Source organism: Mytilus galloprovincialis, chromosome 11, assembly GCF_965363235.1.
Source record: "Mytilus galloprovincialis chromosome 11, xbMytGall1.hap1.1, whole genome shotgun sequence".
Taxonomy (NCBI): Eukaryota; Metazoa; Mollusca; class Bivalvia; order Mytilida; family Mytilidae; genus Mytilus; species Mytilus galloprovincialis.
The window spans coordinates 44,678,138-44,704,231 of record NC_134848.1 but is presented as its reverse complement, the minus strand read 5'-3'; the positions used below and the strand labels follow the sequence as shown (position 1 = coordinate 44,704,231).

At 33.4% G+C, this 26,094-nt stretch overlaps 2 protein-coding genes across 2 annotated transcripts; one reads left to right on the top strand and one right to left on the bottom strand.

Moving 5' to 3' along the window:
* Positions 1-1,379: 1,379 nt before the first annotated feature.
* Positions 1,380-14,480, top strand: LOC143052240 (Rieske domain-containing protein-like). Its single transcript, XM_076225231.1, has 3 exons — positions 1,380-1,771; positions 12,405-12,520; positions 14,171-14,480. Exons 1-3 carry the CDS (start codon positions 1,579-1,581, stop codon positions 14,270-14,272), a joined length of 411 nt encoding a protein of 136 aa, XP_076081346.1. The 5' UTR covers positions 1,380-1,578; the 3' UTR covers positions 14,273-14,480.
* A 3,855-nt stretch (positions 14,481-18,335) lies between these two features.
* On the bottom strand, positions 18,336-26,094 carry LOC143052238 (potassium voltage-gated channel protein Shaw-like). The gene is made up of 3 exons (XM_076225227.1): positions 25,755-26,094; positions 23,666-23,968; positions 18,336-20,457 (listed from the first exon to the last, which is right to left on the bottom strand). The coding sequence occupies exons 1-3, from the start codon at positions 26,082-26,084 to the stop codon at positions 19,549-19,551; spliced, it is 1,542 nt and encodes a 513-aa protein (XP_076081342.1). The 5' UTR covers positions 26,085-26,094; the 3' UTR covers positions 18,336-19,548.

Sequence of the window (26,094 nt, the reverse complement as noted above, 5' to 3'; positions counted from 1 at the left end):
TCTGTGTTTTATAGTATTGCGTTTCTTAAAATTTGGTTGATGCAAAAAAAAATTAGAGAATGGAAACTAATAGTTGTGTATACGTGCTCCTCCGCTGCTGCGGGTGATATGAAAAAAAATTCAGATGTTTTTATACTGAAATTGTACATATCCGACCAATGTCTGACTATCCCTACGACCCCTATACGATCAAGTCGATATAGTTTGGCTGAGATCATGCTGAGATCGAGTATAGTTGATTTGGTCTAGTTAGTCGAGTAAAGATCGCGTTAAGATCGTGAATTTGTCGGAATTATCGAATATGCATTCAATAAGTGGTCGTGTTTGAGTCGTTAGGGATTCGTGAATGGTCGGGTTAAGGTCATGTACAATCGGATAGCAGTCGGGTATAGAGGTCGTATACAGGATCGATCAAGAATTCGGTCACGCTTGGTCTTGGAAATTTGGACAATCGGGATCATCGAGTTGATCTGATCGGCAGTGTGAACCTAGCTTTACACGAAAGAGCCAGTTAAACACGAAATAACAGAAAATTTCTAAAACTGGTGCCAAATAGAGATAAGACTAACTATGCCTGGAGGCGGACTTACTTTTGTGTTTCGAAACTTGTTCAATACTATTGTGTGACGATTGGACGGTCCCCCTTCTCAAGAAACTCTGTAATGTTGTTTTAAAAGAAAACGGCTAAATTAATGCTAAAATTGAAAAGCGAAAAAGAAATGAAGGTGGATAGATACCAAAGACAGCCACTGGATTGCATGTAGGCGTATATGGATATATGTAACATCAAGTACACAAATATACACAAATTAGTTTTCTCGTTTGAATTGTTTTAATTGTCATTTCGGGTCCTTTTATAGCTGACTATGCGATATGGGCTTTGTGCATTGTTGAAGACCCTACGGTGACCTTTAGTTGTTAATTTTTGTGTCATTTTGGTCTCTTATGGAGAGTTGTCTTATTGGCAATCATAACACATTTTTTTTTATACAAAAAACTAAATAAAAAAAAATTGAATACACCATCGATTGAACACTTCGAGTGCACTAATATAATGGGTTACGTGTTTATCTGCCTTGATGTAACATCGAGAACACCTATAACACAAAAAAAGTTGAATATGTCAAAGATGGAAAATCTCTTTTTTTACCTACCTGACTCTTTTAAATAACTATAGAAATGTGCGTAATCAGACGAAGCATACTGACTTGAAAATACATTTAATACATGATTAAAGAAAATTATTGAGAATTAGACTCGGCGATCTAAATCAATAGCAGACATGACATTGATATAAGTTATCATTTACTTTAGTTTAACTACATCTCTATAGTTACCGTAAACATCACTATAGATACACGTGACGTATTGATCGTCTGTTGGTAAATATTTAAACAATGATTTCTTCGCACATTGCTCGTTAATGCTAACTTACTAGTAGTTATTCATCAGCTGTTATAAAAAAGAGAATTCGATTTTATGGGGAAATCATAGATAAAAGAACCGATGAAAACGTTATAAAAAAATATCTAAAGCGTAATATTTAAAGTATTCATTTTGTTTTTTATTAACCCAATCATGGCAGAACCTAGAGATGTTCCTAAACCGGAAGTAGAGGAAGAAAATAAATGGCGGTATGTTGGAGAAGTTAAGGAGTTGAACAAGAAAAAATGTCATCACGTGCACGCTAAATCTGGGAAAAAATATGACGTAGCCTTATTTTGTGACGAAGGGAAATTCTATGCAATATCAGCATGGTGTTCGCATATGGGTGAGTACTTATTTTATAAAATGACATGTTTCTGAATCATTTAAATTTGTCGTCAACCTACCCAATGAAATCAACGAAAATTTGCGTCCAATGAAAAACAATTAATCAAGAGTTAATCAAGTTGAATGAGATAAATTTTTGTTAAAAATAAACGATTGAATGATACTTAAAGTTTTGTTTTATTAAAAGGTAAAATGTAATTACAAATTTAAAAGATTATATGATGGTATAATACTAAACCCCTAACAGGATGGATTGTGCCGGATATTCATATGATGAATACATATAATCTTTCAATCAGTTTAATTTAGGTCTGGAGCTGGCATGTCAGTAACTACTAGTAGGCTGTTGCTATTTATATTATTGTAATTTTGTTTTATTTTCTTGTGTTTCCAATTCTGACATCGGAGGTATATGGGGGATTTGAGATCTCAAAACACTTGTTTAACCCCGCCGCATTTTTTGCGTCTGTCCCAAGTCAGGAGCCTTTGTTAGTCTTGTATCATTTTTAATTTTAGTTTCTTGTGAATAATTCGGAGTTTAGTATGACGTCCATTATTACTGAAGTAGTATATATATTTGTTTAGGGGCCAGTTGAAGGACGCCTCTGGGTGCAGGAGTTTTTCACTGCATTGAAGACCCATTGGTGGCCTTCGGCTGTTGTCTGCTCTATTGTTGGGTTGTTGTCTCATTGATACATTTCGATTTCCCATTCTCAATTTTATGTATTTTAGGATCGAATTATTAAACAGGTGTTGATAAAATCAGGAAAATATTCTGATTTCTGATATTCTGTTTTCTTTTGTTGCTGACTATGTGGTAGGGTTTTGCTCAGTGTTGTAGGACGAACGGTAACCTATAGTTAACATCAATGTTATTAGGTGGAGAATCATTTAAAATACAAAAAAAAATATATATTGTAACTAAAAAGAAAACTATAATAGTTAATGAAACTTTAAAAAAACAAGTGATATTAGGAATGAAGAAAATGTATTGTCGCATTTCTATCCAAAATCGGGTTTCAAAGATATGTACGACGAATCTTTAATTTCGATTTTCCACATTTCAGACGGTAATTTTGAATGCTGATTTAACAAAAGGATTGGATGTATTTCTAGTGTAGGCTTAAACAAACATTTAAAACAATATATTAGATAAAACTTACCAAACAGGACTTGGTTTTTAAAAAGTTAATGCGGTTTTTTTTTAATGCTTAGTTTACGAACCGATGCCTTACGATCATGCCACGATGCATATGAGACCTGTTAGACAACACGTGCTTTATATTGTTGACAACCGAATATAATATTTCACTTTTTGTTTACTCTTAATCAGCGGTATCGACATTTATATTTTTATCAATCATTTCTAAAACCCAATTGTTGATTCTTTACTTGAAAAAAGCACTAAATTCTGTTATTTTTAATCATTAATTGTCTCAAAGGTACTATAATACATGTATTTGATCACCCTTGAACAGTTGCATATCGGACAGGACGATGGCTTTGGATTCAAACAAGTCGTTTTTCAGACTTACAATGCATATTTAACATGCATTAGTCTTTTTAGTTTCTTGCGTATAATTCTGAGTTTAGTACGACGTCCATTATCACTGAACTAGTATATATATTTGTTATTGGGCAAGCTGAAGGACGCCTCCTGGTGTGGGAGTTTCTCGCTGCATTGAAGACCTATTGGTGACCTTCGGCTGTTGTCCGTTCTATGGTCGGGTTGTTGTCTCTTTGACACATTCCTCATTTCCATTCTCACTTTTATACTAGACTCAACCATGAAAATTTCGAAACTGAAATTCTATTAGATATAAATAAGGTGTAGTATGAGTGACAGGAAAACCAACTGTATAATCTATATAAAAATCGAGAAACAAGAGACACCAGTCATGTGAATCCCAACAACAAACGACAACTACTGAACAAGATGCCAGGTGCTAAAAAATGCAGCGTTCAGTTTTGAAATTGTATAGTATTTATTTGATGTTGCATTTTACCCCATAGACTGATGTGAATAGAATCTTCCTTTTGTACACTCCTCATTTTCATGGACGTTGCTGATTTGTGTAAATACATGTACGTGAAATAGTTGATGAAATGTGTACTGGTCAGGACACAGCGACGTCATTGTAGAATTTTCTAGTTTGTTTCCTAATTAGCATTATTTTTCTATTATTGCAAATGAAAGCTCTTATCTTAATTTGCCTTAACAGTTCATTCTAACGAATGGTATTTCCCTTTAAGCGACAAATTATTCAATACACAGCGGACAAATCATTGTGTTTGTTTGTCACTAATCATAGTCAATTACGTTTGCAAAATCAATTATTAGTACTTGTATCCATCACATATTAAACACAAGCTAAAGATATGATGGCATTGTTAATTTCCGACTAAAACATCATTTTACCATGTCAATACAATTCGAACTGAATGACAACAAAGGGTAAAACTTAAACAGTTTGTTTTAAACAGATCCGAAATGACACGGAATAAAAGACAATTTGATTTACGAGAAAAACAATAAAAAAAAAACAAAAATGATACAACCAGCAAAAGTACGAGAACCACTGGAATTGAGACTTGCTGTGTGTTTATGGTAGAAAAATGTAGTCCTCCCTCAGTGGGTTATGGCAATGTAACCAAAGCTTTTTTGACATTGCGACAAATTAATACTGTCATCACTTTGTGCAACGAGGCTTAAATTAATATTAAGCATACCATTGGTTAGTTGTTTTATTTTTAGCTCACCTGGCCCAAAGGGCCAAGTGAGCTTTTCTCATCACTTTGTGTCCGTCGTCCGTCCTCGTCGTCGTCATCATCGTCGTCGTCCTCCATCGTCGTTGTCCGGCGTCGTCTGTTAACTTTTACAAAAATCTTCTCCTCTGAAACTACTAGGCCAAATTTTACCAAACTTAGCCACAATCATCATTGGAGTATCTAGTTTGAAAAAATGTGTCTGGTGACCCGGCCAACCAACCAAGATGGCCGCCATGGCTAAAAAGAACATAGGGGTAAAATGTAGATTTTAACTTATAACTCTGAAACCAAAGCATTTAGAGCAAATCTGACAGTCTAATCGTTCATCCGGTCAACATCTATCTGCCCTGAAATTTTCAGATGAATCGGACAACCCGTTTGGGTTGCTGACCATGAATTGGTAATTTTAAAGACATTTTGCCGTTTTTGGTTATTATCTTGAATACTATCATAGAAAGAGATAAACTGTAAACAGCAATAATTTTCAGCAAAGTAAGATCTACAAATAAGTCAAACATGATCAAAATGGTCAGTTGACCCCTTAAGGAGTTATTATAGTCATTTTTTACCAATTTTTCGTAAATTTTGTAGTCTTTTACAAAAATCTTCTCCTCTGAACTGCTAGTCCAAATTTTACCAAACTTAGGCATAATCATCATTGGAGTATCTAGTTTTAAAAATGTGTCCTGTGACCCGGCCAACCAACTAAGATGGCCGCCATGGCTAAAAATAGAACATACTCATAGGGGTAACATGTAGATTTTGGCTTATAACTCTGAAACCAAAGCATTTAGAGCAAATCTGACAGGGGGTAAAATTGTTCATTAGGTCAACATCTATCTGCCCTGAAATTTTCAGATGAATCGGACAACCCGTTGTTGGGTTGCTGCCCATGAATTGGTAATTTTAAGGAAATTTTGCCGTTTTTGGTTATTATCTTGAATACTATTATAGATAGAGATAAACTGTAAACAGCAATAATGTTCAGCAAAGTAAGATCTACAAATAATTTAACATGATCAAAATGGTCAGTTGACCACTTAAGGAGTTATTTCCCTTTATAGTCATTTTTTACCAATTTTTCGTAAATTTTGTAGTCTTTTACAAAAATCTTCCTTCTCTGAAACTACTAAGCCAAATTTTACCAAACTTAGCCACAATCATCAGTGGAGTATCTTATTTAAAAAATGTGTCCGGTGACCCAGCCAACCAACCAAGATGGCCGCCATAGCTAAAAATAGAACATGGGGGTAAAATGTAGATTTTGGCTTATAACTCTGAAACCAAAGCATTTAGAGCAAATCTGAAAGGGGTTAAATTGTTTATCTAGTCAAAATTTATCTGCTTTGACATTTTCAGATGAATTGGACAATGGGTTGTTGCGTTGCTGCCCCACAATTGGTAATTTTTAAAGAAATTTTGCTGTTTTAGGTTATTATCTTGAATATTAGTATAGATAGAGATAAACTGTCCACAGCAATAATGTTCAGCAAAGTAAGATCTACAAGTAAGTCAACATGACCTAAATGGTCAGTTGACCCCCTCAAAGAGTTATTGCCCTTTATAGTCAATTTTTAACAATTTTCATTAATTTTATAAATTTTTGTAAATTTTTACAAAATATTTTCCTTTGTGTAACTAAAGGGCCAAGTTTATTATAGATAGAGAAAATTGTAAGTAGCAAGAATGTTCAGTAAAGTAAGATCTTCAAACACATCACCATCATCAAAACACAATTTTGTCATGAATCCATCTGTTTCCTTTGTGTAATACATGTATGCACATAGACCAAGGTGAGCGACACAGGCCCTTAAGATCCTCTAGTTATCGTTGTCAAATGTTATTGTTGCTGATCATTTCTTTCTTATTAGATTTTCCGTTTACTGTTTAGTCTTTAATCGGGCCGTTCATTTATATTTTTTTTTTTTGGTTTAAATTTTTCAACCATTTTGTCATTTCGGGCCCTTTTTAACTGACTATAGGTAATTGATATTTGTTCATTTTTTATGACCGTAATCTGACCTATAGTTGCTTAAACCCGCTTCGTTATGACTGTGTTATCAATGGCAATCATACCACATACCCTTATCATAGTCAATAAACGTGTAAAGCACAGAAACCTGATATATGTCTTTCTTCCGCACAAGATAAATCAATGTTTTCTCGGACTAGTATGTGACCTTCAAATCTTACGGCAGTATATCGAAATTAATGTAATGAGAAAATAACGATCAGCAAAAACAGGTATTAATAATCTTTGTGTGTTAATTTGTTATAATATCGATTTCATAGATACATTATATCATTCTGTTATAACAAGGATCCCGAACAACGCTATGTTCTATGACAGTTCAAATAATGATTTATTCATGACACAAAATTACCAAAATCGCCTCTAAGTTGTCAATTTCTGCTTATTTTCTATGGCTTTTGTATCTACAATAATCCAATACAAAACAACAGACCATCTTGGTATTTGTCATAAGTGCTAAAAGGCAAGTTTAACCATAAATTGAGTATATTTATGCCCTTTTAATGCCGGGGAAGAGTTGACTCATTTGGTCATCATACCATACATTTTTTTTGTATCTCCTTACTGCTTAATATTAATTTAATTCAGTCTCAAGGGTAGAACCTTAAGTCCAGTGAAGTAATTGCAACTATTTGATTATTACAATGTTGCCTAACTAATGCTATTGAATGTATCTTTTGTATTTTTTGTAACAGACCATCTTGGTATTTGTCATAAGTGCTAAAAAGCAAGTTTAACCATAAATTGCGTATATTTACTCCCTTTAATGCCGGGGCAGAGTTGACTCATTTGGCCATCATACCAATTCAGTCTCAAGGGTAGAATATTTAGTCCAGTGAAGTAATTGCAACTATTTGATTATTACAATGTTGCCTAACTAATGCTATTGAATGGCTTTTAGATATGTTTACAATGTTGCCTAACTAATGCTATTGGATGGCTTTTAGATATGTTTACAATGTTGCCTAACTAATGCTATTGGATTGCTTTTAGATATGTTTACAATGTTGCCTAACTAATGCTATTGAATGGCTTTTAGATATGTTTACAATGTTGCCTAACTAATGTTATTGGATTGCTTTTAGATATGTTTACAATGTTGCCTAACTAATGCTATTGAATGGCTTTATGATATGTTTACAATGTTGCCTAACTAATGCTATTGAATGGCTTTATGATATGTTTACAATGTTGCCTAACTAATGCTATTGGATGGCTTTTAGATATATTTCATATTTTGTTATCCTCGCCGCTTTGTTTAGCCTTCTATTTTGTATTTTATTCTCATTGTTGAAGTCCTTGGTGACCGTCAACATCCCTTAACCGCTTATAGCGAACTTGCCTCAAATGTGGGTGTAATGAATACGATTTTCCTGTGCACAAGTCAAATATTTTAAAATTGGTAAATGTATTTGCTGATACTCCACTCATGAACATGGAATTAAGGAGTAAAAACAAATACTAATAGGTTTGAAGTCAGAATTATGTGTTCAGTTAGTGACATACAGTATATTCATGCGTCCTGTTGCCTCCTGAAATGAGTTGAGCACGATAATAAGTGTGTCGTTCTTGTACAGAGCAGAGTTTAAGACTACTGCCTTTTAAAAAACCCTCAAAAACATGGTTCTTTGAAAGAAGTTGTTCCATTTCTATAAATTTGTGCGATTATATTTTAAATGACCTTGTTACGAAAATTTTATTACAGCACTTTCAAATGATTACTTACATGAGGGATTGGTACTCGTTTGTGAAATAGTTCCCCATTCGGTTGGTTGTCACAAACCTGTCAATACTTATTTTTATACCATTATAAACCTATAATGTTACTGGAGATACCAGGAACTTGATGTTATATCGTACATAATTTCAGTCTTTAATACCAAACATGATTTTAGAAAAAAAAAAAAAAAAAATAAATGCACCCACATAATTTCCTCTCATGTAAAATTAATGATGTACTTCAATATAAATCCCATTAGCAATAAGACATAATTTTCTTCTTTGTCAAAACGTTAAATTGACTTTCAAGAATTCGTTTATAGTGTACAGATATTGCTGTGCTAATGAATCATAAATATCTGCATTTTTTTATTTTCTTAGCTTGTTTAAGTTTGTCGCGGTTTGTCTCCTTTGAAAGGTATCTCCGAACTTCAATTAAATTTTTTATTTTGTTTTAAGTTTAAACTTTGCTTTTTTTATTCAAAATATCTACAAAGTTCCTGGATAAAATTGATTTCAGATACAATCGTTATGTTTGCCTTCACTAAGACCGATCTTAAAAACAGATATTTCAATTTCACACGAAAAAAATGATTTTTCTCTTGAACTACTTAGACTATTCGACCACCGATTAGATTAAAAAGACAAATTGAAACTTCGATTGGGCGGACAAGCTATATCCATCTATATTCAACATTTCCCGGACCTAGAGTGGTTTAACTTTAGTTTTAGTGACACTTCTTTCATATTAATGCTAAGTATGTCAAAAATACATAAAATGCATGACAATTTACAATCATACCTTAAATAGTATAAATCAAGCCATACAAGCTTTACTTCCGCAACGCCCGCACATTACGGAGGTAGATAAAAAGTAATAGCTGAATGTCATGCACGATGCTGTAATGATGGTAAAACGGTACTTTTATGATGTTAACAGTTTTGAATCGATTTTTCATCAATTACTATAGACATCGACAAAATATTACACTTTGATTCAACAAGGAATTGCGTTTTAAACAACATTGAAATGTCCATTCGCAAATGAGACTTTGTGTCTGTACTTTTCGCCAGTATTCCGTAGAGTTTCGGTTGATTTGGATAGGACGTAGCGGTAGGACAATCTTCGTTAAATTGTTCAAAAGATGTATTTGTCAATGATATTCCTGAATTATTTGAATGAAAACAAATATTTTTTAATTAAAAAGGTTAAATATGTCCATCTCGATTCGCTCGACAAACTCATTTTACGACCCCTTCACTTATTAGCCACAAATCCTGGTTTTTAAAAAGTTTAAGTAATCAAGGAACTAAATATAGAAAAAATATTACTCTAAAATAGCAAAAGATTATCTATACTATTAAACGAGAAGACCTCGTTTTGTGTGTCGCTTCTCTTCCTTCCACAATAAATTAATCACCATGCCTCTGTGTTCTATAGGTAACATGCATAGTCGTATTTGTCATCTATTCTTATGACTATTCAGTTACGCTTTTTTTGGAAGAAAAAACAAAATAAAGTCGTCATGGTATTGTTTCCGTCATTGGACCAACTTACATGTATATGTAATACAAGACTTCCGGTTTTAAACTTGCACATACATATCCAGAAATCAACGCCACTTTGCTCATTTGAATATTATACAAAAGAAATCGGATACGGTCACGGACAATATTAAAATAATAGGGAATTTTGAAAAAAAAGGTTTTTTTTTAATTTTAATTTAAGTGATAGACAGGTTGCCGGGGCAGAAAATAAATATATACAACAATATACACCATTCAAATGAAACATAATGATTGTTGTTGCAAACATCAAGGTTCCTGAGCTATTTTAAAAATCGAAGCGAGAGGCTTTTAACATTGCAGTGTAAAATACAGGCTAAAATGGCTGAAACGTCAAATTTGCAAATTTCGTGTTGAAAATTGGCTTACAAGGTCATTAGAAAAACAGGTTGCCGGGGTGAAATGTGAAACTTAAATGTCCAAAGAATAAGCAAGTCCAAACCTTGTATGTGTAGTCGTTGAACTCTAGGTTCCCACGTAAAGTTAAAATGACCCTATTTCAAGAAGAATAACCTCACGTAAACACGAAAAATCACTAAATTCACGTTCATTGTATTGATTTTGACCGCCTGACAACTTTACGAAATATCAGAGTGATTGTAAATAAGGACTCTGTGACGGACAACTTATAATATCTGTGTTTTAAAGATTTTAATGAAGTTCAAACTATTATCACGTGGTACAATTCTCATTTACATATAATGAATATTAATTAAAAAAAAGCACTACTAATTTCTGGCTATGAATAATAATAATAATCTATACATATGGCAAAATCAAAAGCGCAAACACAGCAAACATGTCAAACGAACGGCAAAAAAAAAATGTTCAATGATATTTCTGACTTGGTTCATTTTGGTTATCTATACTATTAAACAAGAAGACATCATTTAGTGTGTCGCTTCTCTTCCTTCCACAATAAATCAGTCATCATGTCTCTGTGTCCTATGGGTAACATGCAAAGTTACATTTGTCATCATTGCTTATGAGTATTTAGTTTGGGTTATTTTTGGGAGAAAAACGAAAATAAAGGTGTCCAGATATTGTTTCCGTCATCGGGCGGAATTTTATGTCAGACAAGACTTCCGTTTCGGACTGTTTAAAATCACAGTTAATTTTCATAATTACTTGGGGACAGGACAATTACTTCGGTTTTTTCTGTATACCACGATCATACATATACTATAAAGAAAATGTATTTGCTATTTACTAAAAATTCCAAGTTTACTATCCGCGGCTGTCACTGATATATATTACATGTATATAAAAATCTCTGTAATGACTTTATGACTTGTAAACTTGGAATTGATAGTAAATAACAAATATACTTTATTTATAGTTATAGTATACATGTATGTATTTTCATAGTATACAGCAAAACAAAAACATAAATAACGGACTTTGGAAAAAACGTTGGAGGGCTAAAAAAAAAAATGTCCTGTCACCAAATACCTATTACTTTTTATACGTACCTTTCCTGAAAATTCTCCAGTCATAAAATCTTAAACAAAAATCCATTCTTCAAAAGTACATACTTTTAACCACGCTCTAAATTACCGCAATTTCGCGGGTGTGTTCTAGTATAAATAAATTCTAAGCGTCTTTGTTACACGCGCTTTGTTTTAATTCTGTTTCACATGGATACATAAAGGTTTTTCTAAAATTGCATATAAAATACAGAACTTTTGTGACGAGTGATCCCCGTTAACTCATAATTTGTAGGTTATGATCTATCAACAGTGTAAACATTTGATTAGGCTGCATGGTGATCTAACGTTGGAGTTTAAGTTTGAATGCATTCGTGATTGCAACAAAAGTACAATGTAAAAGTTTACATTTTTTTACAAGAACAAAGATCGACATATATCTAGAACTACATGTACTAAAGAATGAGAAAAGGCGATTTTGGGCCACTTAAAAATATAAGCGAAAGATGCAAAAAAGGATATGCAAACTCATCAATCAAAAAATAAATAGACAACCCTTGACAAAATACAAAAAATTAAGAAAAGACAATCAATTGTACAAAAAGACATAGAAAACTAAAGACTGAGCAACACGAACCAGTATTAAACAAAAACCCAATCTGATACATGTAACAGGTGCTTCGGAAGGCACTACGGTGACCCATAGTTGTTAATGTCTATGTCATTTTGGTCTCTTGTGGACAGTTGTCTCATTGGTAATCATACCACATCTTCTTTTTTATACAAGCAAATATTGCTCCTCGTGTGGCATCCGTCTTGTTGCTCATGTAAGAACAAATCCTGTAATAAGGTTAATTCCGTATGTCACATACGACTGCATGTCTTGAGAGAGAAAACAAGGACCAAATTCAGTTTACAACACGGAAAACTAAAAACCCGATAACACAAACACGTACCACCAAAATTGATAGGACGCCATTTTAAGAACAAATTTTTGGTTCTGATAGCCATCACTTAGCATTCGTTTCCTCTTGTTCGTTTTGAAACGTTACATTTGTGTTTAATAATTTTATTCTTGATAGACGAAAATAATTGCATTTGTTTTTTTTAATTTAAAGGCGGTCCCTTATATCATGGACAAATCGAAGACTACAATGGCAGATGTCATGTGATGTGTCCGTGGCATGCCTACATGTTTGATTTGAAAACTGGTACAAATGATCTTGGATTACAGGTAAATCAATGTCAAATACATGTAAGCTTCACATAGATTAGACCGTTGGTTTTCCCTTGTGAACGGTTTTACACTACTAATTTTTGGGGCCCTTTATAGCTCGCTGTATGATGTAAGCCAAGACTCCGTGTTGAAGGCCATACTTTGACCTATAATGGTTTACTTTTATAGATTGTTATTTTGATGGAAAGTTGTCTCATTGGCACTCACACCACATCTTCCTATATCTATTTAATTAAATAACAGTATTCCTTTAGACGAAAACATTATAAAGAGAGCTTGGTGTGCTAGAAAAGTCATGAATGAGGCGTGATTGTACCGCTTTCTCCACGTAAATAACAATGAAACAAGGCTTTCTGTACCATCATTTTCCTGTAGCAGTCCAAATTTCCACGAACTTCATCACGGATGATATATAGACATACTATCATATCTTGTCCTTGTCCTGACAGTGCATGCAATATTTGCAACTTGACGTTAAGTAATACAGCAATAAGTCTTTTATGATGAAGGTCAAAGCACTACCCCATTTTTATGTTATGTATTAAAACGACAACACGAGATAACGCGGGATTACACAAGACTACATGTTCATAACTCATTTATTCAACTAATACAATGTTTATAACCACCGTTCAATTTGCGTAATCGATATTACTTTTTTACTTTGGTCTGCGTTTGGTGTTATTTGATAAATTTCGTTTTAATATGTGGAGATTGAATGAGCTTGAGAATTGATGAGATTGAAGTATTTGAATTCGTAAACTACACACATGTACAAATGTACAAAATGTAGGATCTGCATATCTCATTTCGTAATACTATTTTAATGAGTTTTTTTTCTGAATATGTATTATAAGAATTGCAGATAAAAAAAGTAAAATCACAAAAATACTGAACTCCGAGGAAAATTCAATCGGAAAGTCCCTAATCACATGGCAAAATCAAATAACAAACACATCAAACGAATGGACAACAACTGTCATATTCCTGACTTGGAAAACACACTGAAAGAGATGCGTTCAAAAAATGATATTTCAATTTGACAAAAGGGTTTATACAAGATTAAGGAGTTGTGGTATGATTGCCAATCTTAATTTCCACTAAAGGAGTTGTGGTATGATTGCCAATCTTAATCTTAATTTCCACTAAAGGAGTTGTGGTATGATTGCCAATCTTAATTTCCACTAAAGGAGTTGTGGTATGATTGCCAATCTTAATTTCCACTAAAGGAGTTGTGGTATGATTGCCAATCTTAATTTCCACTAAAGGAGTTGTGGTATGATTGCCAATCTTAATTTCCACTAAAGGACTAGTATGTGAGTACCTACAGTAACCACATAAAGCCTTCAACAAAGAACAAAACCCGTATCCTAAAGGAAGTTGATATACAAATGATTGCCAACGCTTCGTTTATAAAGGTGTGTCCACGATCGGTTATACTTTCAGTTGAAAAGACCATTCGATATCCTTGGGGGTTTGTCTTACATGTAATGATATGCATCTACAAATGTGAAGGCATATATGCAATTATTACCAGAACATATTGTAGTCGAATTATTGTAAGGCTGGACACAGGATCTTTATTTCAATCAGGTCAAACTCGATTGAAAAAAAAAATTACAACTTAGTTTTGTTTTTACATTGCAGCAAGATATTTATGAAATAAAGTTTGAGAAAGGCCAACTGTATATACAGCATGATTCTGAACTGTCACTTGGGTCATATGTTATAACATGTCCAGTGAAATAAGATGACCACTACCACCACAGGCAACCGGTTCAGGATCTGATACATTCCTATGGATAGTAATATAAAACTAAAGCGACACTTATACATTATTTTTATAAATAACATGTTAAATACTGAGTATTTTAGTAATCATGCATACATGTATCAGATTGATTGCGTATTGATTAAAAATTATATTTAAACATTTAAAAATAAAAATTTAATTTTTTTTTTGTGTTTCATCTTCATTGTGCTATGATTTAGGACCAGCTCCTCATCTTTACGTAAAAGTTTCAACTCTCCCAGGTATAGTTGACCCAAGATGGATACTACCATATTGTATATGTCCTATCTAAGAGACAATTGCATGTTCCTTTGTCTCAGCGGGAGACCAAGTTTAGGAGACACAACGATGCTGTTCTGTATACGCAGATATTGAATGTCAGCCTTATTTAATTACAATAAACTGGTGACGTACAGTGGCGGATGCAGGAATTTTCGAAAGGGGGGTGCTAGCCCAGGGCAAAGGGGGGGGTGCAAAACATATGTCCCGATTCAAATGCATTGATCGGCCAAAATAAAGGGGGGGGGGTGCGCACCCCCGGAACCCCCCCTCTGGATCCGCCACTGACGTAAATTCAATACGCAGTGCTTCAGGTGTTTTCCCTTCTACTACAAATGTATATATAGCAGACGTACACGTTCGAGTTCCTTTGCTTAACCTCTTTAGTATTAAATTGTACAATAAGTGTAATGCAAATGCGCAAAATTCGATATAAGATAAGCATAGTTCCTAAACAAAAATTACCTAGTTAATAATTGGCAGAACACTAAGGCAGCAACCATTTGATTTTCTGGGGGGGGGGGGGGGGCTATGGATTTTTTTTCCGGACAAACTTTTTTTTCGTCTGCGGCGAAAAACAATCTAATTTTTTGGTGACAAGGCGAAAACAAATTTTTTCTTTCAATTTTAGCATTACATAGAGTGGCAGCTGAGGGTGAAACAGACAATTTTTTTTTCTCAGGGTCTAAAACTAATTATTTTTTTCTCCAAAAACTGGAAACAATTTTTTTTCCAAAAAAATCCATAGCCCCCAACCCCCCCCCCCCGCCTTTCCCCACACAGAAAATCAAATGGTTGCTGCCTAAATCAACTTCTTCATTTCAGTAAATTTCACCAGTCATTTCATTGGCGGATCCAGGGGGGGTCCGGGGGTTAGAACCCCCTTTGTTTCGGCCGATTAATGCATTTGAATGGGGATATATAGTGGAAACTCCCCTCCCCCCTTTGTCCTGGGTTGGGACCCCACCCCTTTTTAAGATGACTGAATCCGCCACTGCATTTCATAGCAATTGTATTTGTGGAGTAAGCATGTAGATAATAAAAAAAAATACACTAAGTAAATTGTTAACAGCAATAGAGTGCAATAAAGTATATTATCCACGTTAAAAAAAAATAAAATAAAATAAAAACAGATCCAACTACCAAACAACATGTTTGAGCATCAAAATATGTTATCCGCATATAAGAGAGTTGTGTGAAGCCTTCGTTTATGCATGTACTGAAATATCGTTGGCTGTTGTTTAACAGTACTGTCCATACTTTATTTATACATAGTACATCTAGGGCAAACATTGTTACATGTAGTCATTATGTTATATTTAAACACTTTAATTATAACATAAATTAACAAAGTTTAAAGGTATAACTTGAAGTTAATTATATGATGAAAGCTAGGTAAATGGAGATAATGTCTTATTCATGCATTTGATTATTGAATGGGTTGTGGATAAAATTACATGTTGCATAGACATCTAAAGGTATCGTGTTAAAATTATGATCGTTTAAAATCTGATTACAGATCTTTATAATATTTAGAATTTAATATATGTATGTATGTGAGGTGATAAATATGGATAAGGAGGCTGGTGTTGTTTGTATGGGTTAGTGGCTCTGTATCTTTGTATTCTTCAATTTAGATCTGATCTCCATTGTTTGTTTCAACTTTAGTTTTGGTAATTCTTTGGTCTATTTTAATTTTTAAACTATTATTATATTATTTATGTGCGCGTGTCTCTGAGCTATGTTTTATTTTGCGTTTATTTGAGCTGTATTTGTTTAACACGTAGTGGTGTCATTTTAGCGATATTTATTTAGCATTGCCATATAAGCGGGAGGTTTGGCAAGCCATAAAACAAGGTATAACCCACCATTTTTTGCTTAAAATGTCCTGTACCAAGTTAGGAATATGACAGTTGTTATAAAAAAGTTATATGTATGTTGCATTTGCGTTAGTTTTTGTTGCAGTGCGGTGTTTCTGTCCGTTGTTTTCTTTTTATAGTTGACGTGTTTCCAAAGTTTTAGTTTGAAACCCGGTTTGTTTTCTCTTACTCGATTCATTACCTTTGAACATCAGTATGCTGATGTTTCCTTTATTTTTCTATTCTTTTTTACCGTTATTCTCTATTCTGTCAACTCCATCGATAATATCGTACATGTATGTGTATTCAATTTCTGTTTGCCTAATGATTTCACGGTAAGATTGTTCGCGTTTCCATGTCTGAATGTAATTAGTTGATACATTGTCTGTAGTGTTGAAAGATCGACAGCACAAATGTCAATTAATTACACACGTGGACAGAAATTCATCAATTTGTACCAAAGGTTACCATTACATTGACAACCTGTTGACATGTACAGCTAATCAGCCGTTACATTAAACATATGCTTTTATAACGCGATTTGAAAGTTCTTACTATGATATAAATAAACTCATTATAGATACCAGGACTAAATTTTGTATATACGTCAGACTCATCAGTGACGCTCGAATCCAAAAAAAGTTAAAAAGGCCAAATAAAGTACGAAGTTGAACAGCATTGAGGACCACAATTTCTAAAAGTTTTGCCAAATACAGCTAAGGTAATCTAAAGAAAAGCCTTAATATTTAAAAAAAATCAAAATTTTTGTAAACAGTTAATTTACTGCAACAAAATTACTGCAACGTCATTTGATATTAAGCGTATCGATTATTCATCAAACGATGGAAACTATATATTCTGTTCACTAAAAATATGCAGGATAGTCTAGATGTATCCATTTGAATTTTAAATGAAATACAAAGATCAATAGCATAATATGCAGCAATGCATTGCTTTTTGGCATGCATTTATGTTCATCGCATGAATAAACTGAAACTGAAAGATAAATCAACTTGAATCTGGTAATAAGAAAAAAGTGCGAATAGGTTTGAAGGGATATTTTTTTCAGAATGTCTATTTTCACGGCTATCCATTAGCGGATGCGTACATGTTAAATATCAACAGAAGTGTCATGTGACGCGGAAAGTGACTCTGATGAGGTGTCGGATTTCAAACGCGCGTATTACTTTCGTATTAGATACTAATATGATTGGATGTATTGTTTGTAGTCCTTTATTTGATATTAAGTTAACGTGTCTGTTATTTTGGCCTGATGAATTATTGATTGATTGATTTTTTTGTTGCTTAACGTCCAGTGGCAAATGTTTCATTCGTGTTTAGAAAGATTGGATACACAAAGGGGGCGTCTCTTCATTTTCTTTTTATTGGAGATGTTTTAACACTAACTCACTCAAGGGCTAATATGTACTAACATATATACATGTTCTTCTTTTCTCAATCACAATCTTGAAGCACATTTTTTACACCTATACAATCATATATTTTATACTATATTCCATTCCCGTTTAAATGGTTTACTTTTACAAATTGTGACTTCGATGGAGAGTTAGTTGTCTCTTTGGAACTCATACTACATCTTCTTATATCTACATATTATATATGTGTACTAAATGACTACATGAGTGTTTCAAACTGTAACATTTTGTAGAATATGATAAAGCAATTTGGCTTTGGTGTATGACCTTATACATTTGCTTCATACAAATATCTCATCAGAAATAAATGACCTCTGTTGAAAATACTCATCGCGAAAAATCTTTAACGAGTTTTTCCTTAAAGTGGAGAAAGAGCTGATAATCCATTCCACAGTACTCGTACTCTTGGTTAATTTTGTTTGTGAGGGGGGATTCGTGTTGCTCGATCCTTTTGTTTTTGTGTGCCTTGTATCTTCTCTATACTTTACCTTTTTGATATGAAAAAATGTAATGTAGGGAAAAATCAATATGACGACAAGCAACAAAAGATTAGAACTGTCATAATAATAAGATTTCTGTTTAGTTAGTTTGATTATATTCTGTTTTTAAAACATGCTGGACCAACAGTAACGATCAAAACTACATGTATGTTAATTGTCTGCGATAGCCGCTTATAAGGAGAATTTGATTGCATTGACAATGACACCTCCAAAAAATCTTTAAGCAAAAAAAAATAAAAAAAATAGATATGTCATGTTTATTATTTTTTTTTAAAACGATGATTTGATAAAGAAAATAAAGATACGTACAACTACTCAGTTACTTGATGGAGACAATGAACCCTAATTGCTATTGGAAAAGAAAACACGTCATCAACTGGTTTCTATGAAAACAGCTTCTAAAAGTCTACATATAAAAGAGGAGCGAAAAATACCATAGGGACAGTCAATAATAATGACTCTTTGCGTGCTTACAAACATGGTGAATAAGATTCTATATGCTTACATGTACCAATACTGACCTTTTGAAATAACGAGATTTTCTGGCATTGACATATAATATACCGAATGAACTAATAATGTACCGAAACAGTCAACAAATGGATAGATGTCCCTACATAAGTAATACATTTAGGTAAAGTATTTTACAAATATAGATACATTATTGATATCTTTTGCTTTGGACTATTTTCTAAATGTCAACTTCATGTACAGTAACATGTGTATGACAATAATTAAATATGCAACTGTTGTAGAGAAGGTATAACAAAAATCAATTTACGTTCTAACATGACGTCCTTCAAACGCTTTGAGTACACACCCGTGGAAAAATATGAATATATTGTTTGGGCTGTTCCGATCGTACTCACACGTCATATGCTGTTTTATGAATGAGATCCCCCATGAATTATTTCTTAATTTTATTCCATAATTCTCTGTGCATTTAAACTAATTCTGGCCAGTCGTTCCTTTTTATTACACCTAATAGTGGTTACATTACGGTCGTGTAATTTCCGGCCATATTCTCGAAAAAATATTATTTGAAATGTGAAAATTAATTTTCTCAAGAGAGAGAATGAACAACCATTTTTTTTTCAAATAAAACGTGTTCTGGTAATATTACTTTATCAACGTACAGTTTCTTATTAGTATATTTAATTCACAGTTTCTCACTCATTTCCAAAGTAAATATATGCTCACATTTGTTATTGTTTTCATTGGTTGATAAATTAAGTCCACCATTGTTTTTAGAACTGTGCGATGATTCATGGGAAAGTTTAGCACGTTTCAATCTCTCTTCGTCTATGGCAATCTCAGTATATTTATAATACATAAGAAAGTTGTTGACAAGAATAGGTACCGAGAATCCAATCATAAGAAGACCAGACAGGGCAGTAAGTGAGCCAATCACATACCCCCATGCGGTCACGGGGTACATGTCGCCATAACCAACGGTTGTCATAGTGATTAGAGCCCACCAGAAACTATGCGGAATGCTTGTGAAAGTTTCTCTGTCATCAACAAAATATATTAGAGATGAAAATATCAGCATCCCCACCATTAAAAACGCAGTCATCAATAACAGCTCCTTTAAACTTGCTTTTAAAGTATAAATTAAAATCCAGAGTCCGGGAATATGCCGGACCAGACGGAAAATCCGTAGAACACGTGTAACTTTCAAAATGGCAATAATCTTGGCGGTGTCTGTTCCAGCAAGAACAGGATCAAAAGCCAATATGAGTAGCTGAACATAATCTGGCAACAAGGCAACCAAATCGATGACACCCATGACTGAACGCATATACCGTAATCGCTTCCTTGCTGTAAGAACTCGTATCAAGTATTCTATAGTAAAAAATATCATACATGCTAAGTCTATCCTTAGAAGTACAGGGTGAGGAACTTCTTCTGATTTCTCAGCCACTACATCAATTGTTGCATTCAATGTTTCATTAAACACACGTGTTACTTCAGTGTAGTAATTTGTTATACGGTTTGAAGGATGTGATTCGGCAAGAAACGATGTTATTGATAACGTAACGACCAGCAGTGATATAACGCCATACACCTACAAAAGAAAGAATATTTACAAATTATGAACGCCTAGTAAGGACCACTAAAGAGGACCACCGACGTTCGGCAGGAAAACGGACAACGGAATGCATAGAGAAGATCCCGCACAGTGGACAGGGATTGATATAATTTGCAATAACTTGTTTCCAAATCCACTATAGATACATATATTTAAACTAAACCTAGAGCGGATCACTTCAGAGGACCATCAACGTTCGGCAGGACAACTGACAACGGATTGCACAGAGAGGACCACCAACGTTCGGCAAGAAAACTGACAATCGATTTAGATTTCAGTCAAACTCAGAACCCAACAGTTTACCAGCTTGTACTACAGTCAATGAAATATTTAGCCCACTTGGCCGCCGAGGCCCGTGGTATATTGACAGGCCTTAACACAAAAACTGAACCGAATATAACTACATATATAATTATGAAAACAAATGTACAATATACATGTACAAAATCATCATTTTTTTGCCTGATCTGGTGAAGTATTCGATTAAGTGCAGTTTTAAAAGACTTTAGAAATATCTCTATACACTAGTCTTACTATTTCAGCAAAAACAAAAAACTTAAAATTTGAAAAACGTAGAAAAATATCTAATTGAAATTACAACAAAAAATATTTATTTGCTGTGAAAAACTGAACGAGAATTTCCATTCATTTTGTGGTTTTGTCGTTTCAATACCAGGATATATGATTGGTTGAGGACAAGTAAACATGCATATTAAATTAACAACATGTGAGGGGTATAAATATAGACCCTGTAGATTTCAATTAATTTTTCTTTTAAGTTTGGTAGTGTAATGATGCATGTCTTTACCACGCGTAACAGTTTAAGAAGTTGTTTACAAAATAGAATCTTAAATATGTATTTGATACTGTGCATTTATTATATAATGGTGCAACTATAAGTATCTGAACTATCAAAACGTTATAGTCTGATGAATCTTGTGTAGACGAAACGCGCGTCTGGCATATACAATTTTAATCCTGGGGTATATGATGCTGAAGTTTTCCATAGAGCAGATAATTTTGAATTTTATACATTGAAACTGTTTTATAATTTTACACATGTATACAAGATACAAAAATCTCAATTTAAAAGAATTGTAAAGTACTTCTGTTCTTTCAAACAAACAAAAACATCAATGTAAAGAGGTTACCTTTTTTCACAAATACTTCGAAACGACAATTTAAAATCATTCAAAAAAATCGAGAGTAAATTGAAGGAACTACAAGTATCTAAAAACAGTCCTATATTTAAAAACTGTTGATCTACTTTCATTTCAAATACTATTTTTGAAAAGCAACTGAGAGTAAACCTGAAGCATTCCAGAATTAGGGATATGCGAAAATTAACGAATCCAAAGTCTAGTCATTCATATGATGAGGACATATTCTTTCAATCAGTTTAATTGAGGTCTGGAGCTGGCATGTCAGGTAACTGCTAGTAGTCTGTTGTTATTTAATGTATTATTGTCATTTTGTTTGTTTATTTTCTTTCATATTCTGACATCGGACTCGGACTTCTTTTAAACTGAGCTTTACTATGCATATTATTGTACGTTTATTTTTTCTGCATTGGCTAGAGGTATTAAGGGGGGGGTATCAAAAACATGTTTGCACCTGTCCCAAGTCAGGATCCTCTGCATGCCCCTTTTTAGTCTTGTACGGTTTTTTATTTTAGTTTCTTGTGTATAATTCGGAGTTTAGTATGACGTCCATTAGTTTAGGGGCCAGCTGAAGGACGCATCCGGGTGCGGGAGTTTCTCGCTGCATTGAAGACCCATTGGTGGCTCTCGGCTATTGTCTGCTCTATGGTCGGATTGTTGTCTCTTTGACATATTCCCCATTTCCATTCTCAATTTTATTCAATTATATGTATAGGAAATGAATGCTTACTAAAGAATGTGTATTTGTATCGTATCTAGTCTATTTCCAGAAAAGATATGCTTTATTTTTTGTTAAAGTGCTTGCTTATTAAAAAAAATGAACAAAGAGACGTTCTTCAAGTCCATTGCTAAATATTCCAGTGAAATATTTATGATATTATGCTTTTAAACGTCATATTTAATTTCTTGACATTTAGAAAAATGGCACTCCATCTAAGCACGCAACCATGCAAACATCAATGTGGAAGTTACGCTTCATTGAAGAGACATGAGTGGAGGTAGCTTTTAATCATGATACATACCAAAATATATAAAACCATATAAAACTACGACAAGTTACCAAACTTTTATTGTAAAAAGTTATATCGAAAGGTTATACTTTAAAACATGTTCATGTAGGTGTACATTTTAAGTTGTAAATTACTATTTTGTTATTAGAAACATCTGTATCGAATTAGACAAACAAGATGTAGAATATTCATAAAAGCCTTCACTTTCAAGTTTGACATTTGTTTTCTTTTGGTGCATATATATTATTCTATCATTTTATATACAAACAAGCGTGTCTTAAAGCTTCCTATCTCATATTAAACATTACGAATTAAATGATAATATCCGGGTAACTATTACGGCCATTTTCTCACAATTTAAATCGGATTAATTCGGATTATACACCCGTCATTGAAGATGAAAGTAGAACACCTTCGATTTAATTTATTTAAATGTGTAATCGGATTAGATCCTGCTATCAAAGTAGACATGAAACTGCCTTCTTAATTCAAACGTCAAATTGACGAAGATTTCTGTGTCATCGCTAATTCTTATTTGTTGAGAAAACACAAAATTACATAATAATTTGCTGAACATTTATAGGTCACCAACTTAAAAAGAAAATCGGACAGTGGCATTATGATGCAAGAACTCTATAGTTTTTAACTGTTTTGGAGCTTCGTAAAAAATGCAAATACTTTCTGGGAGGAAGTGAGGTGCAGGTATCTTGTCAGAAACTATTTACCCCCCCCCCCTTTTTTTTTATAACTATGAAGTAAATACATAATAATCCAAAAACATGCGTTAAAGGCGAACAGTTTTCTTTTGTTTTTAAATGTGTGTATACTAGTATACTTAAAAGATTCTAGGGGTTTATTTTAAGGAGTCGGTATACAGGAATATAAACACAACAGAAGAAATATTTCATTCAAACTGAGTCTGGTGGACCCTTTATGTCAAATGTGAAACGCACCGAGTTCAAAACTATGTTCAAGTACTACATGTACTATAGGTCATGTGATCAGCTATCTTACCTTTGCCATAAGGCAAGAATCTGGTTGGTTCAGAACAAAAGACACTTTTGTCCGAAAGCTATCTATCTTAGAAGTGTTTTTAGAATTGTTGTCCTCTTGTGATAAAATAAAGCTGCCTTTTCGGTCATGTTCAAGTTGGTTAAGCGCCTCAAGAGTTTTGTTGTATGAATTATAATTCATGCTGCAGCATCTTTCTATTAGTCCTTCCGGTATCCCCCAGAATGCAAGTTCATTTTTGATGGCTGGACCACATATATACGTCGGTAAATGGAGTTCGCCGCTACGTAAATAGTTCAAAACAACCTGCAATTATAAATCTGCACTTATGCCAAGGTTGTACTGTAGTTTTTATATGTGTCAGAATATTGAATTTCTCGGTTTTTAAAAAAAATATAAACGATTTTTTTTTTTTTTAAATATAAAAGATTTGTTTTTTTAAAGATAGTTTCACAATGCTGGTGAAATAATTTATAGGTCACCAATTTAAAAAGAAAATCGGACAGTGACATTATGATATGCATAACTCTATAGTATTGACTGTTTGGCAGTTTCGTAAAAATGCAAATACTTTCTGGGAGGAAGTCAGCATGAATGTATCTTGCCAGGGACTATCCCCCCCCCCCCCCCCCCCACCCCTACCCCCGCTTTTTTGTGATATCGCTAAAATTTATTAAACATATTTTTCATATGTTGTTGCGAAATTTCGTCAATGTTGGTGGTCGTACAAATCTACATGTACGTGACCTGTATAGTGCTTATATCGACGTCACTTGAACTTTGGTTGATAGTTGTCTCATTGCAATCATATATCACATCTCCTTATTTTTTTTTTATATAATGATGAAGGTAATCATATACTCTTGTTTACAGCTAATGGACTATGTCATGTAAAGGATATAAAAAGTAACGGTAGATAATATGTTTTCTAATAAATAAACTTTTATTAGGTAATTGACCAGTTGACCTCCAAAAACGCATTGTCACTGTCAATGATTAACGATCATATCATACTGAATGTATATGGTTTACTATTTCTTCGGGGTATTTGTTTGAAAATATTTTTTTTTCAATTGTTAATTTGCATTTGTCAATTAACTGCGAAGTACAATATAGGTAGATAGAACAACGGTCGATCAATTCCGGAAAACAAACGTTGGATCCGAAAATAACCATTTTGAGCTATAATACAATAAAAAGACAAAACTAATTAAGGTGGTACCAAACAATTTAACTTAAATTAATTTGGCTCGTTTAATTTTCATAAAATTTTGACAAAGTATTTTCTTTGACCCTTTGACAAAAATACAAAAATTTCAAAAAATTTGAACCAACCGTTTTATCAGAAAAATTACACTGGTTATATAGCAGTTTGACAAACACTTATTTTGATCATTGATAAGCTTAATATTCCCTTTACAACACAACATAATTAAAACGTTTAGCTGATTTTACAGAATTATCTCCCTGTAGTGTTAGGTACCACCTTAAGATACCGACCTCCGAGAAAAAACAAAAAAACGAACGGAAAGTCCGTAATGAAATGGCAAAATCAAAAGCTCAAACACATCAAACGAATAGATAACAACTGTCATATTCCTGACTTTGTACAGGTATTTTACTTATGTAGAGAATGGTGAATTAAACCTGGTTTTGTTGCTAAACTTGTCACTTGTATGAAAGTCGCATAAAACGCCACGAATGTAAATACATTGCAATGAGCTTAAACATTATGTACCGTCGTATACGGTATGTTATTTTCAAAGTCATCTGGTCTCTTGATTTCGCATTGGTAATCATATTGCATGTTCTTATTTGTATATAAAATAACTTAGAAGGTACTGATTGTACTGCACTTGATGCATCTTCATTGACGCTCGCGGCCAACTTGTTTTAAAATACAAACCCAATACAAACGTCGAGGAGCGTTAAAACCGAAAAAAGGAACATAAGTTAGTCGAACCCGGTAAAAAAATTCACATATTTGTGCGAGAGAGATGGAAATGTCAATGACGTCTAAAAGCCTTTTTTTCTGATTAAATAAATTGAAAATTTAGAGAGATAGAGATAAAGGAATTATTGGTTATGTTACCTTAAATGTGTCCGGGTCTCTATCAAAGAAATAATCTTTGAATTCTGGTCTGTAATGCTTTAACAAAAACTCCTTTTTTGCAAGCGAACTTTTTGGTTGTTTGAACAGAGTAGAATGGTATGTCTCAAATTTCACTCCGCCGATGTTAAATATCAGTGTTTCTGGAGAAATTCCTACATTCACTGAAATCTTTGCGCCACCATTTGTAATTTTAGCGCCAGGCAATAGCGCATGTAATGGACTGATATTTTCACATTTTCCTTTTTTCTTCATTTTCTTTCTTTGAAATGCACTAGAAGAAGGATTTATTATTCCACTGAAAAACGACATTTTTTTATAA

Coding starts and splice junctions, on each gene's coding strand:
- LOC143052238 (XM_076225227.1), bottom strand. CDS start 26,084: ATGTCGTTTTTCAGTGGAATAATAAATCCTTCTTCTAGTGCATTTCAA. Junction 23,969..25,754: donor GAGACCCGGACACATTTAAG/GTAACATAACCA, acceptor TTATAATTGCAG/GTTGTTTTGAACTATTTACG. Junction 20,458..23,665: donor ATTCTTGCCTTATGGCAAAG/GTAAGATAGCTG, acceptor TTTCTTTTGTAG/GTGTATGGCGTTATATCACT.
- LOC143052240 (XM_076225231.1), top strand. CDS start 1,579: ATGGCAGAACCTAGAGATGTTCCTAAACCGGAAGTAGAGGAAGAAAAT. Junction 1,772..12,404: donor AGCATGGTGTTCGCATATGG/GTGAGTACTTAT, acceptor TTTAATTTAAAG/GCGGTCCCTTATATCATGGA. Junction 12,521..14,170: donor CAAATGATCTTGGATTACAG/GTAAATCAATGT, acceptor TTTACATTGCAG/CAAGATATTTATGAAATAAA.